We start from the raw sequence: 20,512 nt of genomic DNA, 5'->3' as shown, positions 1-20,512 counted from the left end.
CAATTCAGTATTGTATCTGCCTTGTTTTTCATATGGTTCGTTGTCTTGAGCGACTGATACTTTATTGACGAAATACAACGTCCAATCGTTGGCAATTTTTCTATTCAGATCTCGATTACTGACTCGTTAAATTGCTCCGTTGCGGTAGAATGGTTCAGCAGTCTTTCAGTTTCATAATTTAAGTTCTATTAAAAAAAAAAATGCTCCACTGTAAGCAACAAAACGGCAAGTATTTTCTTGTGTGTAATGCCAAAAGGAATGAATAAATAAATTTTTCCTTGTTTTCTTATTTATTACAGTTTCGCCAAGATGCACAAAATTCCAATACTAGGTATTTTCGGTATTTTAAATAAAACTTAATTAGCATGATATTTTTAGAACAATGAAAACGCAATAGCTACTTTTTCTTATTCTAGGATCTCTGAACCTTTGAAATCATGAAATTAGAATTTTATCTTAGTTTTTCTTAATCAGGGACACTAAATTATATGGCAATGCAAATTACACCCATCAGCACAAATTTGTTTAGTGTCAACATTTAATTCTTTGTCATAAATAAAAGGGAACAATTGTAATAACCTACTAACGACATTCTTATTTTTCTTGGGTGTAATTGCCAACAAAACAGCATGCAACTGTCACGCCTTCAATCGTGTCGTAACTATTATTTAGAGGTGCATATTGATTACTTAATTACCCCTCCGTATATAAAAGCCACCCTCAACGAACTACTTCTGAGAACAAATCATATGAGCCGTCAAATAATTTTCCTTGCCTTTTTTAAAACATTTTTCTTGTTTTAAATAATTCATGTATCACATATGGTCAGAATTTTGTTGAAATATTCACCTCAAAAAAATTTAAAATAACCCATAATTATCCAATTGGTATTGAAACACTGAATTTTTAACCTTATAATTGTTGCTGCGTACAACCTATATATCGTCACGTATCTACGCTGTCGATTTAATTCACAGGGAATGCAACACTAGAAAGATGTGAGTAATGTTTATGTATAATAAAATATCTACCGAGGTACAAATTTACTTAGGGTCTTATTTTTCAGGTCAACCAAACAAACTGACCCGACTTACTACATCCTTAAAATTTTTCGGGCTGGTGGAGTCCACCCCGACATAAAAGTCACACCTTTCCTGGTATTTTTCTTCTGGATGAACTGCACAATAGTTTCTGCAGTCATTGTACTAGCTAGTGTTGGTGTGGTCGTCGGTATTCGTGACAACGACATAAACATGGTAGTAGAATGTCTACAAAGTACATTCATCTACATCCACATCCTGGCCAAACACTACGTCTTATTCTACAGCAAATCTATCCTGTCGAACATCCTCCAACAACGAGCCAGGTTTCTTAAACTTGAAGATTTCGACCCAGAAATTAAGCAACAGTACGAAAAAATGTTAAAGAAGACCTCGAAGTTTGTGAATGTTTTTATGTTCATGACGTCGTGTGTGGTTTTCAGTTTTTATCTGCAACCGTATTTGACGGGTGGAGATTTACCAGTTAGTGTGTATATTCCAGAAGGTTGGTACTACTACATACATTTCGGTTTTTGGCCTTTGGCTCCTTGCATCGTGGCCAGCATTTATGGGTCTGATGCCCTTTTCTGCGCGATTACGGTTCCTGTGATTGTACAATTTAGACTTCTGGCGCATAAAATTGAACAATGGAACGTGGAGAAGACTCAGATTAGTGATAAAAGGAGTCAGGAGAAGTTTAAAAAGAACTTGCAGGAATTAGTTGATCATCAGAATTTTCTTTTTGATTACTGCAACCAAGTCAACAAGTTTAATAATGGAATTTTTCTTAACCAGTTCTTGCTTTCGGTGGGGATTATTTGTGTGCAGTTGTTTGTGGTTTCGCAAAAGTATTACAACACTAATATGTTTTAACGAAGGTTGTAATTTTGAGTTTTCAGAGGTTTCAAGCTTCCTAATAAGATTAAGTGCGTGGGGTATTCTTTCATGGAAATTGTAGAAACTGGAATTTATTGTTTCAATGCTGAACTGGTTTCCGATGCTGTATATGAAAAAATATAGTACCTACTTAAAACGTGTTAATAATTGTGTTGTAGTCTGAAGATCTCGGCAATGCTGCTTATAACTCAGTGTGGTACGAATCTGACGATACTAATGTTAAAGATTCTATAACTTTAATCATCGAGAGGTCTCAAAAAAGAATCGTATTCAGTGGTTTTGGTTTTGTTTGGATTAATCTAAAAACGTTCACACAGGTAGAACTATAAATTTTATCAAGTACATTAATGATGTTCTTTTTTCAGATTTTTAAGACAGCTCTGTCGTTCTACAGTTACTTACACAATGTTGTCTTAAATGATTGATTTTTTTGCAACTTCACTATTTTGGAAGACGGCAAACAAGAAGACACATGCTCCGTCAGCAATTGAATTTGGAATTTTAACCCTTGATATAGGCTGCACTCGCTTTAAATTTAGTTAGACCGAAGCTAATCTTGCATTCGTTAGCTTATTTTTCTGTGGTCGTGTCTGAGAAGTTTCAAGAAATTATTGAGAGCTATCCCAATTTAAGAGGTTTTAATTTTTTAAACTCATCTAAGTTTGTGGGTAATTGTTTAATAAGTAAAGAAAAGTTGTTTCTTTCCAGTGAGTGTAAAGCTTTCACACGATCATGGAAAACAAGCATTAAACATATTATTTTTGTCCGCTCAGTTTCAACTTTGAAACAGATTTTCAAAAATAATTTTTGATTTATGATAATCATGTTTGTGTAAATCTCCACAATTACCATAACAACATGCCTGTTTATAACAACCAAGTAAACAAGCTAAAAAAATTGGTCGAAGGTTATTTCGACAGAACTTCCTTTGCCCCTGATATTACAATAAAACATAGTCAGTTTTTCGAAAAATTAAAAAATTAGATTTTTCGAATATCATTTTTTTATGAGAACCCGTATAACTTAAAATAAAGGTACGTATGTAATGTTAAAATAAAACGCACTACGCGTATATTTCAAATGGGTTTTCTTTTCAAAATTTTGTGATGACGTGACATGACATTTTTGTAAAGACATGTATATCAATTTGGGTAGGTGTAGTGTAATACTAATAGTAACAGTATTCTAATGCAGAATTTTCAAGAAAATGGGGTGAGCCATTCTTGATTTGATCAATAAAAGAAATCGACTCATTCATTAATAGTTTTGAGCCACCCTGTATAAGCACTTTTAAAATGTACGTGTGTGATGATAACTCACAAATATAAACTCATAATATTTTGTACATTTTAGTTAGGATTTATTTTCCAAAATTTTGAGATGACTTCAGCAAGTTTTTGGGCGATAAACAAATATATTTTGGTTAAAAATTTACCAAGCTTACGTTAACTTTAAAACGTCTTTGAAAAGAGTCCCCAGGATTCTTTTAGTATAATTCAAAAATAAAACACCAGAGAGTTCAAAATTCTTTCAGAACCAAAAATCAGGAGCCTCCAAGGTTCTTTTAAAGTTGTTCTAAAACAAAACACCAGTGGGTTCTGAAGCTACTTGTATATTCTTTAAAATTAAATGACTCAGGGATCTCTCGATACCTACTTTTCACTTCTTTAAAAAAGGACACTCGGAAACCAAAGATTTATTCAAATTTTTTCAAATTGATAACAGTGGGGACATTTGAAATTTTTTACGAAATAGTCCTCAAGATTATTTTAATATCCTTTAAAAATATCACCAGTTTCTTAAGATTCTTTCAAATTCGTCCTGGATCTAAAAACCGGGAGCATCCAAGGTTGTTTTAAGTTTGTTCTAAAATAAAACTAAAGTGAGTTCTTAAGCTTCCTTTATATTCTTTAAAGAGAAATTATTCTAGGTATCTTAAGTTTCTTTTCAAGTCTTTAAAAAAGACACCGAGAATCTCGAGAGTCCTTTCAATTTTATTCTTAAACACTAGGAGTCTCCAAGATTATTTTAATACTATAAAAAAGACACTAACTTAGTACCCCAAATTCCTTCAAATTTCTCCAAAATGAAAACAGCACTGGTATCCAAGGTTCTTTAGAAAAGAGTGTCTAAGATTGTTTTAATATCTTTCAAAAACAAAACAGCAGAGGCTCCAAAATTCTTTCAGAACCTAAACACCTGGAGCCTCGGCGATTCTTTTAAAGTTGTTCTAAAACAAAACACCAGTGGGTACTCAAGATTCTTTTCAGTTCTTTAAAAATGGACACTCCGAACCCAGAGATTCTTCTAAATTTTTTCAAAAGGATAAGAGCGGGGGCATCTGAAATTCTTTAGAAAAGAGTCCTCAAGATTCTTTTAATATCCTTCGAAATTAAAGCGTCAGAGGCTCTTAAGATTCTTTTAAAATCGTTCTGAATCTAAACACCGGGAGCGTCCAAGGTTGGTTTAAATTTGTTCTAAAAGAAAACAGCGGGCTCTTAAGATTCTTTTCAATTCTTGAAAAAAAGACGATCGGAAAAGAGATTCTTTCGAATACTTTCAAAATGAAAACAGCAGGGACATCCAAGATTCTTTAGAAAAAAGTCACCAATGTTGTTGCAATATCTTTATATATTTTGAAAGAATCACTAGGTTCTTTTCATATCTTTTCAAATTAAAACAGTACAGGTTCACAATATTCTTCCAAATTCGTTTTGAAACACCCGTAGCAGTCGAGGTTATTTTAAAGTTGTTCTAAAACAAAACACCGAAGGGTTCTCAAGAATTTTTTTAATCCTTAAAAAAGACACTCGGAAATGAGAGATTTACTTAAACTTTTTCAAAATGATAATAGCAGGGGCTTCCAAAATATGTTAGAAAAGAGTACTCAAGATTCCTTTAATATCCTTCAAAAATAAAGCACCAGAGGCCCTTAAGATTCTTTCAAATTCGTTCTGAATCTAAATGCCAGGAGCTTCGGGAGTTCTTTTAAATTTGTTCCAAAACAAAACACCAGTGGGCTCTCAAGATTCTTTTAAATTTTCTAAAAAAATACACTTGGAAATAGAGATTTTTTAAAATTCTTGCAAAATGAAAACAACAGATATATCCAAGATTCGTTAGAAAAGGGTCCCTCGGTTCTTTTAATATCTAAACAAAACACGCATGGGTTTAGATTATTCCCTAATAGATTCATTCGGCTTCGTGCTAGTGTGTTGACCAGTTCACTTAAGTTTATGATTCCGTGTGTTATTGTTTGCGATTTAAAAAAAAAAAATTAAAAAACCATCCCCTTCTGAAGTCTGCATGTTACGCTACTGACTGACAGTCCGTTGTCAGATTCTGATGACTCACCATGTTGAACTTAAAACAATCCATGGCTAACAGCACTTGTCCTTCAACACTAGGTAACAGCAATCTGACGCTCAAGTGTTTATTTATGTTTACACATTGAAAGAATGTCACGTAGATATTAGTTTGATTTGAATGAGTTTGTCTTCGCAAAACACAGGACTAAATTTTGAAGTGATTCCATCACATTATTCGTGAGGATGATTAGACAAATTTTAGTTAGCGTTTTACCATCTACATTATCTTCCTAATATAAATACAAAATTTGACAATAAATAATCGGCACAGTACTTTCCGCGAATATCCGTCTAATAAAAATCCGGGACGACAGACAGACAGACGGACAGACAGACGGAAACGGAAGAGTTATTTCTTCGTACTCTAGGGGTCATGAAAGGTCGAGAAAACGTAAAAGTAGAGGGTCGGCCGACGAAATCGATTACAATACTTTCTAGGCTTACGCTCGGGAAGTAAAAAACAAAAATCGATAGTAAAAATTTTATACATTTGGGAGTTACAAAGCAACAGTGAAGACAATAATTATCCGCTCAAAATTTATTTATTCATCTCCTGTAGAAAGTTCTTGACGTTAACATAACAATTAATTAATTAATTGGAATCACTCTTGTCCACATATCTTTTTCCAAACTATTTTTCCTAGTTGACGTAAGCGTTCTTAGCTTTTTTATAATTTTTACTAATAATATTTCATCTGCCACGACCCTCAACATACAGACTTTGCAGGAAGGAAAACACGAAAGCATTAGCTTTAATCGATTCCAGAATTATCGGCCTTCGTCTACGACGTACCTGAATTGTTTACAATTCGATTTTAGTTCTGTTCATATTTATCTTACTGTCCCTTGTAATTAAAATAAAAGTGTCGCATACACATACATTAATTCCTTAAAAGTGGAAATAAATACCGCCTTCACGAATAATTAAGTTTCCAACTTTGTAATTATCTCTTATGTTAAATGAACGCTACTTTAATATTATTCTTCCTTTATAATTTCTCTCCACATTTCTCATTTAAAACCAGCCTGATTTATGATTAATTAATAGTCCAGCCTCATATAAGACAACATTTCTAACATTTTCCTCCAGTTTCATCAAGTTTTGTGTACAATGTACGTGTAAGTCATTTTGTAACTAAAAATTTGAATTCAATACAAAAAAAAATTACAGGACTTCTCCAAATAAGGATCCTACGTACTATTCCTTGAAATTATTAAGGGTGTGTGGTTTACATCCAGATTCTCGCTCTAAACTCCTATATGTATATTTTTGTGTAAATTATTCATGTTTCATGGTTATCTTGACCCTTGCAATTACCGGTGTGGCGACAACTTACGACACGAACATCTTTGAGGCAATCGAAAATCTCCAAACTGTGTTCCTGTACATTCACGTAAGTACGTTTTTCTTAAAAATTTAAACTAACCCCAAATTTTAGCTTTTGGGTAAATACCCAAACATGTTTTTCAAGAAACATAAACTGGCTTATCTTCTCCAACAGCGCTCAAAATTTTGGTCAGTGGAAAAATTTAGTGGTGATATACGCAAAGAATGCGATGCAATTCTCACCACTACTACAAAATTTGTTCGCTATTTTATTGTCATTACATTTTTGGTTATAATGAATTTTTTCCTGCAACCGATTTTAACCGGTGATCTGCCCGTCAGAGTATATGTTCCGAAGGGATGGTTTCACTACATTAATTTGACCTATTGGTACCTCATTCCGGTCATTATAGGCAGCATTTATGGTTCTGATCTCACTTTCTGTTCCATTTGTATCCCAATAGTGATACAGTTCAAGCTACTAGCGCACAAGTTTGAAAATTTGACAATTGAGAACAAGGCAGGGTTTGAGAAAGAGGTTAAAAAGATAGTAGATCACCAAAATTTTCTGATGGAGTAAGTTAGCAGGAAAATGGTAACGTTTTAAAGTAGTGTATTCTAGGTACTGCCAAGAAATTAACCATTATACGAATGCAATTTTTCTTAACCAAGTTATAGTTTCGACGGCCATCATTTGCATGCAATTATTTATAGTGTCACAGAAGTAGGTTATGGTACTATATAGAAAAATTTTTGATCTTAATTTTGTTTCAGAGAATTCTTGCTCCCAAATAAACTCAAGTGTTTAGGATACTGTCTGATGGAGATTGTCGAAACAGTTATTTACTGTTTCAACGCAGAATTGCTGTCAGAAGCTGTAAGAGATTTGAATAATATTTACACGTGCTCTATCATTGTTTTTTTTAGTCTGAAAATGTTGGCAACGCTGCTTACAATTCAAAATGGTACGACACAAACGTTTCTGAACTACGAAAATCCATCGTTCTAGTTATTTCACGTTCTCAAAAAAGAATAGTTTTTAGCGGCTTCGGGTTAGTGTTAATAAACTTGAAAACTTTTACACAGGTTAGAGATCTTTCATGTTATTTTTTTTTATATCATTCTATGATTTTAGATTTTTAAGACGGCATTGTCGTTTTATAGCTATTTGAATACTATGGTGTCATTTGAAGGCAATTGACTTATGGAAATACATGAATAGTAAGTGCTGCATCTAATTTGTATACCTTCATGTGACTACAAATGTTGTTGAATAAATTGGTGTACTTGTCACAACAGTGTTGGCGCCAAGTTCGTTGCTAAAAGGTGCTCTAATCTGGAATTTTTTAAATTAGATAGTATATGTATTAATTGACTATAAATAAAATTTGCCGAATCGTTTTAATTCCTTTTCAAATACGTTCTTTTTTCCTTAGGATCTCACCCACTAGTTCGTCTCACGTTTATGTTTAAGGGGCGTGTCTGGATGCCAATTTTAACAGTAGTCTGCACTCTCAGTGCAAAGCGGCACACCATAGAATACCCTCACTTGTAGGGCTTTCTATGCGGCGCACTAATAAAGAACGTACAAAAACACGATAAGGATTAGTCATGGGTCAGTAGGTTTCCGCGTGTGTTCGTTTCACGTCTTTGACAATGGTGAATTTTTCCAATTCAGAGCGCCTCGACATGGTAATGCTTTATGGTGTGCGTGAACATTTATATCAATCGTACAGCATCGCTGAGATCATGGTACCTTCAAGCCTCATTTTCACGATCGTGGTCGTGATAGGACCGAAAAAATACTGCAAGCTGAAGAACAAATTTTGGAACGCGTCGAAGAAAGGCCCGACATCAGCACCCCCCGACTTGCAGCTGAAGTTGGAGTTTCACAGTTTGTAGTACATCGTACATTAAAAAAAAAGACCTATATCCATACCACGTTCAAAAAGTGCAAGTTTTGGAGCCCGTCACAATTAGGCAAAAATTTTTCGCCAAACAGCTTATACACAAAAATTTCCACGTTAAAGACTTGCTTGAAATTACATGAAGAAATCGACATTTCTGGGTTAGTATTTGTCATTTTGAGTTACGTCTTATTGCTCAAAAGTTACGTTTGTTACAGATATGGAAAACGTTTTATGTTCCTGATACGCAAATCTGAATTTTATAAACCAAAAAAGGCAAAAATCGTAACAAATGAGCAAATCATCAGATTTCTTCTCGAAGCACCAGATGACTACTTTTTGCTGGAAAAGGTTATTTTAGTATTGTACTAATTTGTAATTTATTGAAAAACGCGTCAAGGTTCACTTTAAGGCAGGTAGCATGGGACAGAAGTTATTCTGCTGCCATCCTAGCTAAATTGTGTTTATAGTAGCCTGCATAGATATTGTAGCCGTCCATAGAGTCGAAATTTGCGAATAAAAATAAAATAAAACCGGTTCAAACGGAGCCGACGGTGGCTTGCAAATTCTGATGTCACTCTGGCACACGTTGCACAGAGACGTATTTAATATTAAATGTCATCTTTTCCGTTATGATATAATCTGTTTAATTTCTTAGCTCAATCTCGTCAATAAAAACGAAACTCTGTTCACTGTACACAAGTTGTGGTATGGTATATTCAACGTTGCGGAGGTAGGTGGAGCGAAAAACCTGGTCATCTTAGCAGCAAACACGGCTATAAACTAGTCCACGTGGACTGTTTGTTTCCTGTCATATTTTACTTTGCTTGAACCAATTGCGTTGCACCAAACGGCTATTACACTTGTTGAAATACATTTTCAAACTTCCATCTTTCTCTAGATGGTCGGTTTCGTAGCTGTGTGACAAATCGTTTGTCGTAGACAGAAAATAGTAAGATTACAGTGACCCTAAGATTTTGTGCAAACTGCCTTAAATACACCCCTGTATGATGCGACGTGTGCCGTAGTGACAGACCTTGCAAGCCGTCGTCGGCTCCGTTTGAGCCGGTTTTATTTTATTTTTATTCGCAAATTTCGACTCTATAGACGGCTACAATATCTATGCAGGCTACTATAACTAGGCTGTGCAAGGCATAAGAGAGCCTGTTTCATTTCATCGTAGAAAAATAAAACATTTATTAGGATTTAACATAGTGCGTGTACTGTAGATAATAATAATATTAATAATAATAATAATAAGACTCTATTGCCCAACAGATTATTATCCAATGACAGGACAATATATTATAATTAAATTAAGATACAATTCACAGAAAAGAAAAAAAATTGTACATAATTAAAGAAATAATTACACAAATTACAAAATACAGTGCAGTGCTCTCTAAATCTGAACCCCCAATATAAAATAAAAATTAAGTAATATAATATCATATTGCTTTAAACAGTATAGTTCACATCACTAAAGTTGCGTAAAATTGCACTAATACTTGAAACAAATATGTCATAACGGTCTGCTACTTGATTCATAGATTTGCACATCCTGTATACTGGTGAATTTAACCCTAAATTAGTCCTACAATGGGGTAATTTGAACGGATTTGGATTTCTACTTTCAGGCCTAGGAATGTTAAACGATAATTGACACAATAAGTCACTGCAGTCAATGGTGCCCGCTAAAAGTTTTTTCAAAAAAATTACACCAGCAGTATTACGTCTGGAGCGAAGGGACCCAATATGATATTCCGAGAGCAACAGTTGTTGTGAATATCCATTTGGGGGATACACAGCGTGAGTTCGAAAATACAAATACTTTAAAAAGCGTCGCTGTACAGATTCTAAATTGAGTGACTGATAATTGTAAAATGGCGACCATATAATCGATGCGTATTCAAATTTGGAGCGAACCAATGAATAAAATAATGACATAAGAGCTTTACGATCAGTGAATGATTTTGTATTTCGAATTAAGAAACCTAATACTTTAAGAGACGATGTAACAACATGATTCATATGGTGATTAAAACTTAGTTTCATGTCAAATATTACTCCAAGATCCCTTGCAAAGTCAGACCTATTGAGGTTTGTGTCACATATTAAGTAATCAAAATGTAGTACGTTGAGATTGCGAGAATACGAAACATTTATCTGTGTTTAATAGAAAATCATTATTATCACCCCATCTACTAACTCTGTTAAGATCTTCCTGCAATAGTCGACAATTTTCTTCACAATTAATAACTCTGTAAAGCTTTAAATCATCTGCGTATAAAAGACAGTGAGAGTTAGAGATATTAGCAGTAATATCATCTACGTAAAGAAGGAAGAGAAGTGGACCCAAGTTTGAACCCTGATTGTAAATAATTAGCAGATTTACAGTTATTATAGACAACACTCAAATTTCTGTCATGTAAGTACGAAGTAAACAAAGATAAGAGAGGAGTAGAAAAACCAAATTGATGTAGTTTATACAGAAGATTAATGTGATTTATGCGGTCAAATGCTTTTGATATATCGGTGTAAATTACATCAACCTGTAAATTATTATCTAAACAATTTGATAAATACTCTGTGATGCAAGTGAGGTTACTGATTGTTGAACGGCCACGGATAAAGCCATGCTGTTTGACTGAAAATAAGTTTTTTACGCAAGGATATATGGAACTGTAAATTACACTTTCAAAAATGTTTGCAAAATTTGAGAATATTGAGAAGGGCCTGTAATTACGTATATTCGATGATTCACCCGATTTAAGAACTGGACAAATTCTTGCAAGTTTCCAAACATCAGGAAATGTGTTAGTTTGAATACACTTGTTGAAAATAAGGTTTAGAGGCGCAAGTAGCGCATTGGAGCAGTCACTAATAAGAAATGCACAGTCCAAGCAAGCACTCATGTTGGGTTTTAATTTTTTTATAGCTGAGTAAACTTCTTCATCAGATATAGTAGTAAGATTTATAGATGACCAATTAGTTGATGTTGCAAAAGGATCAGCAGTAGAAATAGACGATGAAATGAAAACGCTGGAGAAGAAGCTTTTGAATGCTTCGACAATTTGTTTGGGGGTCGACAGATCTGTTTCATCAAACTGCATTCTACAGAGAATTCGTGTTCGCCCTTTTTTGTCATGAAAGAATTTCCAAAATTTCTTAGGATTATGTGTTAAAGAAGACTGCACCTAATTTAGATAAGATTTATAGTCTCTATTAACCAAAACTTTAACATTTCTACGAATATCGATGTACTATGTTTTAGCGAACATTTTCTTAGAGAAAAATTTCTGATAAAATTGAATATGCAGAGGCATATTTTTGTCGCAAAAATCACTTTTTGACGAAATAACACCACTATCAAAAGAACTATACTGCGAAGTGGCCGGGGTAAGGATAAAAAAACATAAAAACTGTAATCATAGCACTATACCGTTCACCAAACGGAGATCTGAACATGTCTTGTCAATTTTGGAAAAAATTCTAATACTTATAAAGACCCATAGAAACAACGTAGTCCTATTTGGTCACTACACTAAAAAAATTAATTCTGATGACATTATAACTTTTGAATTTGTAGATTTTGTGTCAACGTTTAACCTTAACGTTCTCAATTGTAAACCTACTCGTCTCAAAAATTGTCTCGACAATATCGTAAGTACATTCAACGTAAATGGAGTAAACACAATGGTCCCAGAAACTCACTTATATAACCGAACCTTATCACACTCAGACCTGCAACACAAAATGGTCTTTTCAACTTTTTCAGTGACTTTATAGACGTAGATCTCAAGTTTATTGATGATCAAAAAATGCAGACATAAATGCGAAAATGGAACAACGATAACAAAGAGGACGATAAATAATAAATCCAAAATTACCTGGTCTAACATAGACCTATGTAAAATGCGAGAACGGCTACACACGCTAGATAACCATATTTACAATGTGCCAATGAGAAATAGCAGTCTTATCGTAAAATCTATGAAGAAAAAATTCTATACTCTGAAAGACTCAGGCATGACAACTAAGCATATAAAACGATCTGATAATTTATCAAAAAGTGCCTGGAAAATAATAAATAGCCTAAATAAAATGAATGATATGCCAAAATCACGGACTACACTTAATTCTGACAACCTTTATGAATATTTTGTACAAATAGTGGAAGGTATATGTAAAAATATTAACTCAGACGCTGTGTCAACTCCCAAGAAAGCTAAAATACCAAGAAATTTGTCATTTGAGTTCCGGGAAACTACTTTCATTGAGCTGAGAGACACAATTAGATCCATAGAAAACACTGTAACACCTGAGCACTATGGCATAAACATCATACTGATCGAAAATATACAGAACCAAATAGTAATCCCTTTCACGAAACTTTTTAACCAAAGCTTGACTACGTGGACTTTGAGAAATTTTGTGGATTAAGCAACAGTGCAGTTGTGTTCCTACGATCGAATCTTCAGGATCGTCAGCAAATAACATACCTGAATGAGAATACACCTAAACCATTTTATCTGAAATATGGGGTCCCACAGGTGTCGGTTTTAGGACACCTACTCTTCAAATCTACATAAATGACTTCTCAAATTGCATACCTGATGACTTGGCATCCATTTTGCTGACGACATTACAATTGTAAATAATCATTTGTGCTTAGCTGAACTCACACGTAAAATGGACGATTCTATGAATCAGGCTAAAAATTGATTCAGGGAAAACAAACTATCTTTGAACGACACAAAAATTCTTAATATGATATTTACCCTAAGACCGTTAAATATAGTAAACCACAACGAAGACAAATTTCTGAGTATTGTCCTAGATCAAGGCCTCATGTGGGATCAACATGTGGACTATGTTTCTATTTCAGGGAATGTCAGGATTAAAATATAGGGAAAACATTAAGCCTAAATTTAAGAAATGGGGAATCCGGATTGTTCCATCAGTCTATGTAGTTATATATGATTCTAGTATATAGGGAGTTATAAATGCAATAGAGATACACCCGACCCCAAGTCATGACATTGCTCTGGAGTTCCGAACGAGAAGCGCCATAAACCATTACGGACCGAAGTTCTTCAATCAATTACCCAAAGATATAGCAACATTAGCCATCAACAAATTCAAAACAAAGATAAAAAGTATATTAACAGATGCCTCATTCTACTCATTTTATGAATTCCAAAGGTTCAATTTTCAACACTAATGTTTGGAAATTTAATTTTAAACGTATATGTTTTGTACTTGTGTATAAAGCCTTCAGGCATATTCAGTAAACTTTTTTCGAAGATTACGTGCTTAATAAAATTGGATACAGACAAACAGCCAGACGGAAACGGGGGACTACTTCTTTTGCACTGTAGGGATCATGAAAGTTCGAGAAAATATAAAAGTGGTCATTCGTCCGGTGGACTCGATTACCATACTTCCTCAGCTTACGCTCGAGAAGTAAAAACACATGAAAATACTCCTAATTGAATTGTTTTATGTTCTTGTTAAATATTGGCTAGCAAATTTTCGTGAAGAAGGCCAAACGATCAAAGTTTAACCTAGGATTGTTTAATGTGAGAAAGCTAATCAAATGCATTGTTGCCGGAAGAGCAACAATGCATTTGATTAGCTAGATTAGACAATATGAGAACATCAACGCGATTTGAGGAGTTGCATTTTACGAAATACAGGGTGATTTCGAAATATATACAATAATTTTAACCACAGCAGCACGCACCGTAGTAATGTGGAAATGTAGAAAAACAAATTAAAATTCAAATGAGGCAAAACCCCTGTGCACCACCCTCGGTGAATTGCCATTGATACACCTTTTAACAATAGGTGGAAAAACGTTGGAATAAAAACTATGTAAACACTTTCAATTTCAATTAAAAGTAAAACCGACTTCTTGTTGGTCATCATTCGTTCATTCATGCATGCATGCATTCATTCATTTATCGTTAAAGGTCAATGTGAAAAATTATTAGTTGTAGAAACAAATGGTGGTCCTGAGAAGGACCGATTTTTGGTCTGTGACTGTTGTGGTAGCTGAAAACAGCATTGCATTTACGATATTGCCGTAACAACCATTCGTAGTATATTACACGACGTGGAAAATCAGCGGGTTCCAAAGCTTGCACTTTTTTAACGTGGTATGGATGTCGGCCTAATTGTTTTAATGTACGATGCACTACATACTAGGAAACTCCAACTGCAGCTGCAAGTTGGCGGGTTCTGATGTCGGGCTCTTCTTCGACGCGTTCCAAAATTTGTTCAGCTTGTAGTATCTTTTCGGTCCCATTACGGCCACGATCGTGACGAGGAGGCTTAAAGATACCATGAACTCGGAGATGCTGTACAACGGATGTAAATGTTCACGCACACCATAAAGCATTTTCATGTCGACACGCTCTGAATTGGTAAAATTCACCACTGTCAAAGAGGGTAACCGAACACACGACGGCAACCAACTGATACATGACTGGTCCTTATCGTGTTTTTGTACGTGCAGACTTCTACTGCAATTAGCATCCAGACACGCCCCTTAAACATAAACGTGAGACGAACTAGTGGGTGAGATCCTAAGGTAAAAAGAAACGTATTTGAAAAGGATTTAAAAAGATTCGGCAAATTTTATTTATAGTCAATTAATACATATACTACCTAAATTAAAAAATACCAGATTAGAACATCTTTTAGGAGCGAACTTGGCGTCAGCACTGTTGTTACACTACAAGTATGCCAATTTATTCAAGAACATTTGCAGTCACATAAAGGTATACAAATTAATTGCAGCATTTACTATTCACGTATTTCCATAAGTCAATTGCCTTCAAATGACACCATAGTATTCAAATAGCTATAAAACGACAACGCCGTCTTAAAAATCTAAAATCATTGAATGATATAAAAAAAACAAGCAAAATCTCCAACCTGCGTAAAAGTTTTCAAGTTAATCAACACCAAGCCGAATCCACTAAAAACGATTCTTTTTTGAGAACGTGAAATGACTAGAACGATGGATTTTCGTAGTTCAGAAACGTTTGTGTCGTACCACTTTGAACTGTAAGCAGCGTTGCCAACATTTTCAGACTATAAAAACAATACTAGAGCACGTGTTATTATTATTCAAATCTCGTACAGCTTCTGACAGCAATTCTGCGTTGAAACAATAAATAACTGTTTCGACAATCTCCATCAGACAGTGGCCTAAACACTTGAGCTTATTTGGGAGCAAGAATTCTCTAAAATAAAATTAAGAACAAAGATTTTTCTATATAGTACCACAACCTACTTCTGTGACACTATAAACAACTGCATGCAAATGATGGCCGTCGAAACTATAAATTGGTTAAGAAAAATTGCATTCGTATAATGGTTAATTTCTTGGCAGTACCTAAAATACGATATTTTAAAACGTTGTCATCTTCCTACTAACTTACTCCATCAGAAAATTTTGGTGATCTACAATCTTTTTAACCTCTTTCTCAAACCCTGCCTTGTTCTCAATTGTCAGATTTTCAAACTTGTGCGCTAGTAGCTTGAACTGTACCACTATTGGGATACAAACGGAACAGAAGATGAGATCAGAACCATAAGTGCTGCCTATAATAATCGGAATGAGGTACCAATATGTCAAATTAATGTAGTGAAACCATCCTTTCGGAACATATACTCTGACCGGCAGATCACCAGTTAAAATCGGTTGCAGGAAAAAATTCATTACAACCAAAAATGTGATGACAATAAAATAGCGAACAAATTTTGTCGTCGTGGTGAGAATTTCATCGCATTCTTTACGTATATCACCACTGAATTTTTCCACTGACCAAAATTTTGTCCGCTGTTGAAGAAGTTTATGTTTCTTGAAAAATATGTTTGGGTATTTACCCAAAAGCTAAAATTTGGGGTTAGTTTAAATTTTTAAGAAAAACCTACTTACGTGAATGTACAGGAACACAGTCTGCAAATTTTCGATTGCTTCAAAAATGTTCGTGTCATAAGTTGTCGCCACACCGGTAATTGCAAGGATTAAGATAACCATGAAACATAAATAATTTATACAAAAGTACACATAGAGGAGTTTAGAGCGAGAATCTGGATGTAAACCACACACTCTTAATAACTTCAAGGAGTAGTGCGTAGGGTCCTTATTTGGACAAGTCCTGTAATTTTTTTCCCATTGTGAATTCAAATTTTAAGTTGCAAAATGACTTACATCGTACACAAAACTTGATGAAACTGGAGGAAGATATTAGAAATGTTGTCTTATATGAGGGTGTACTATTAATTAATCATAAATAAAGGTAGTTTTAAATGAGAAATGTGAAGAGAAATTATAAAGGAAGAATAATATTAAAGTAGCGTTCATTTAACATAAGAGATAATTACAAAGTTGGAAACTTAATAATTTGTGAAGGCGGTGCTAAAATGGAATTGAAAACAATTCAGGTACGTCGTAGGGAAAGGCCGATAATTCTGAAATCGATTAAAGCTAATGCTTTCGTGTTTTACTTATGGGAAAGTCTATATGTTGAGGGTTGTGGCTAATGAAATATTATTAGCAAAAATTATAGAAAAGCTAAGGGCGTTGACCTGAACAAGGAAAATATAGACTGAAAGAAAATATATGGACAATAGTGATTCCAGTTAATTAATTTTTATATTGACGCCAAGAACCGAATCCTTATTATAACTTTTATTATTGTCATTACTGTTGCTAATTACGTAATGAGCTTTGTAACTTCCAAAAGATTAAAATTTTTTTACTAGTGTTTTTCACTTTTTTTTACTCTAGTGAAAAAATGAATCACTTCGCACCCTGTCATTAGTGCGCAAATATCATGTTTTTTGACGGTTGTAGAAAAATATTTTATCTGCTAGCATGTTATATTGACAATATTGTTAATGTCAATTTGTATACCAAAACAACGTAGAGAAACCAAAGTTAAACCTTGTCAGAAGAGGAATTGTATTTCTTGTTTGAGGGCAATTCCACCGGATACAACCTCTTCGGGAGTGTGGGAAATAACATTTCATCTAGACTGTGTGGGAATCTCTTGAGCCTTTGTTATCTATTACCGGATTATCTTGGAGTTGTAGTGTCTGCAGTCATTGTCATTGGTTAATGAAACAAAGGCCACATACTCAGATGTTATGATGAATAAGGCAAATTCTGTCATAATAATTATCAAACCTAAAAGCAAGGAACAGAATGTTCAAGAAACTAAATCTGTAATTTCAAATAGCATCAACTCTGTAGAAGTGGAACTACAGATTTCTAAAGTTCAAAATAACCGAGAATGGAGGTGTTCTATTAGGATATTTCTCATGTGATGAAACGGTGGGTTTCAAAAAAGTCGCTGAGGAAAACTGACTGAAAATTACTTATGGGATCAAGGAAGTTAAGAGTAATTTACCGCTAGTTTTTACTAGGGGGTCTTACAGGAAATATTTCGCTCAATGATTTAACTGAACTTTTTTGAAGCCACTGCTGTTATCAGTTTGAAAAAATTTGAAAGAATCTCGGAGTTTTTTTTTAATTATTAAAATAATGTAATGTTTAAAAATAAAATTGGAAGAAATCTCGGGCTTCCGAGTGTTTTTTTAAGATTTGAAAAGAATCTTAACAGTTCGCTAATGTTTTGTTGTAGAACAAATTTAAAAGAAATTAGGAGGCTCCTGGTGTTGAGGTTCAAAACGGATTTGCAAGAATGTTAATAGCCTCTTTGGAAGATATTAAAAGAACCTTGATAACTCTTTTTTAAAGAATCTTGAATGTCCCTGCTGTTTTCATTTTCAGAATAGTTATTTCACAGAATCTCTTCGTTCTGAGTTTCTTTTTTAAAGAATTGAAAAGAATCTTCAGAACCCGTTGGTGTTTTGTTTTAGAATCAATTAAAATAACCTGGAAGGCTACGGGTGTTTAGACTCAAAACGAATTTGAAAATATCTTATGAAAGTCTGGTGTTTAAAAGAACCAAGGGACCCTTTTCTAAACAATCTTGGATGTTCTTGCTGTTTTCATTTTGAGATAATCTCTATTTCCGAATGTCTTTTTTTAAAGAATTGAACAGAATCTTGAGGGCCCCTGGTGTTTTATTTTTGAAGGACATTAAAATAATCTTAAGAACTCTTTTCTGAAAAGTCTTGGATGGCCTCTAAGTTATCACTTTGAAAAAACAATTAATGAATCTCTGAATAATCTTCAGAACCCATGCGTGTTTTGTTTTAAAACAAACTTAAAATCACTTTAGAAGCTATGGATGTTTAGATCCAAAACGAATTTGAAAGAATTTCATTAATCTCTAGAGATTTATTTTGGAAAGATGTTAAAAGAACCTAGGGACCCTTTTCTAAAGAGTCTTAGATGTCCCTCATATTTTCATTTTGCAAAAAATTTTAAAGAATCTCTATTACTGACTGTATTTTTTTAAAGAATTGAAAAGAATCTTGAGAACTCACTAGTGTTATGTTTTAGAACAAATTTAAAACAACCTCGGAAGCTCCCGCTGTTTAGATTCAAATCGAATTTGAAATAATCTTAGGAGCCTCTGGTGCTTTATTTTTGAAGGATATTAAACGAATCTTAGAAACTCTTTTCTAAAGTATTTTGGTTTTTGGACGTCCCTACTATTATTATTTTCAAAAAATTGAATAAATCTCTAGTTGCCAGAAGTGTTTTTTTAAGAATTAACAAGTTTTAGAACAAATTTAAAATAACCTCGCTAGCTTCGGGTGTTTTGGTTCAACACGAGTTTGAAATCTTATAAACCTCTGGTGTTTTATTTTGAAAAGGTATTAAAAGAACCTAGAGACTCTTTTATAACTTTGTATGTCCTTGCTGTTTTTATTTTGAAAGAATTTGATACTTATCTCTATTTGCGAGTATCTTTTTTTAAGGAATTGAAAATAGCCTTGTGAGAGGGTATTTTGTTTTAGAACAAATTTGAAAGAACCTTGGAAGGTCCAGGTGTTTACATCCAAAACGAATTTGAAAGAATCATAAGAGCCTCTGGTGGTTTATTTTTAAGGATATTAAAGGAATCTTGAGAACTCTTCTAAAAAAACTTAGACGCTCCCGCTGTAATATTTTGAAAAAATTTAATGAATTCCGAGTGTCCATTTTTAAAGAATTGAATAAAGTCTTCAGGTCCCTGAGTCATTTCATTTTAAAGAATATAAAAAAATCTGAGGCTCCTAGTGTGTAGATTCAAAACGAATTTCGAAGAATTTTAGAGTCTGTGGTGTTTCATTTTTGAAAGATATTAAAGGAACCTTAATGACTCTTTTCTAAAGAATCTTGGAAGGCCCTGTTACTTTCATTTTGGAGAAATTTGGACGAATCTCGGAGACCCAAGTGTTTTTATTTATAATATTAAAATCATCTTGAGGGCTCCTAGTGTTTAAAAATAAAATTCAAAGAACTCTCGTGTTTCCGAGTGTCTTTTTTAAAGACTTGAAAATAATCTTGAGTATTTAATGGTGTTTTGTTTTAGAACAAAATAAAAAAAACACCAAAGGCCCCTGCGGCTTAAATTCAGAACGAGTTTGAAAAAATGGCTTAAGGACCTCTGGCGTTTAATTTTTGAAAGATATTACAAGAAAGTTGAGGACTCTTTTCTAAAGAATCTTAGAGATCCCTGGACAATTCTTTTTGAGAATTACGGCACAGTTCGGGACAGTGCTGTAGTTTAGCATTAGCGTAACGCATCCCGCTCTTGGCATAGTGGTTGGTGGGGAGAAATACGGACTGGACATGGCGCGTTCGATTGCAAACTTGGTTTTTCGTTTTTTTTTTTTTCTCTCGCATTGTGTATTATCTATATTTATGACGTCATAGGAATTTTTATTTGGACGAAATTAGCCTACTTTTTCGAAAATACGCCCGTCTTTATTTAATAAAATATATATTCAGAACATCCCGTTCGACTGTGACTGTAACAATAATTTTAGTCCCATTTT

The 20,512-nt window shown here is 33.9% G+C and overlaps 2 protein-coding genes across 2 annotated transcripts; both read left to right on the top strand.

Moving 5' to 3' along the window:
* Window positions 1-200: 200 nt before the first annotated feature.
* On the top strand, window positions 201-2,368 carry LOC135138597 (odorant receptor 85b-like). Its single transcript, XM_064068573.1, has 5 exons — window positions 201-229; window positions 1,067-1,888; window positions 1,940-2,042; window positions 2,096-2,254; window positions 2,303-2,368. Exons 1-5 carry the CDS (start codon window positions 201-203, stop codon window positions 2,360-2,362), a joined length of 1,173 nt encoding a protein of 390 aa, XP_063924643.1. The 3' UTR covers window positions 2,363-2,368.
* A 4,048-nt stretch (window positions 2,369-6,416) lies between these two features.
* On the top strand, window positions 6,417-8,083 carry LOC135138596 (odorant receptor 67a-like). Its single transcript, XM_064068572.1, has 8 exons — window positions 6,417-6,424; window positions 6,477-6,699; window positions 6,745-6,975; window positions 7,105-7,208; window positions 7,255-7,356; window positions 7,407-7,509; window positions 7,560-7,718; window positions 8,069-8,083. The coding sequence occupies exons 1-8, from the start codon at window positions 6,417-6,419 to the stop codon at window positions 8,081-8,083; spliced, it is 945 nt and encodes a 314-aa protein (XP_063924642.1).
* The last annotated feature ends 12,429 nt before the right edge of the window (window positions 8,084-20,512 follow it).

Source organism: Zophobas morio, unplaced genomic scaffold (genome assembly GCF_036711695.1).
Source record: "Zophobas morio isolate AGI-343-1 ecotype UQ-CSIRO unplaced genomic scaffold, CSIRO_AGI_Zmor_V1 ptg000030l, whole genome shotgun sequence".
In the NCBI taxonomy this organism is placed as follows: Eukaryota; Metazoa; Arthropoda; class Insecta; order Coleoptera; family Tenebrionidae; genus Zophobas; species Zophobas morio.
The sequence above is the reverse complement of the archived record's forward strand: the minus strand, read 5'-3'. Positions and strand labels throughout refer to the sequence as shown.

Coding starts and splice junctions, on each gene's coding strand:
- LOC135138596 (XM_064068572.1), top strand. Junction 6,700..6,744: donor CTGTGTTCCTGTACATTCAC/GTAAGTACGTTT, acceptor CCCAAATTTTAG/CTTTTGGGTAAATACCCAAA. Junction 7,357..7,406: donor TTATTTATAGTGTCACAGAA/GTAGGTTATGGT, acceptor ATTTTGTTTCAG/AGAATTCTTGCTCCCAAATA.
- LOC135138597 (XM_064068573.1), top strand. CDS start 201: ATGCTCCACTGTAAGCAACAAAACGGCAA. Junction 2,043..2,095: donor CTGAACTGGTTTCCGATGCT/GTATATGAAAAA, acceptor ATTGTGTTGTAG/TCTGAAGATCTCGGCAATGC. Junction 2,255..2,302: donor ATCTAAAAACGTTCACACAG/GTAGAACTATAA, acceptor TTCTTTTTTCAG/ATTTTTAAGACAGCTCTGTC.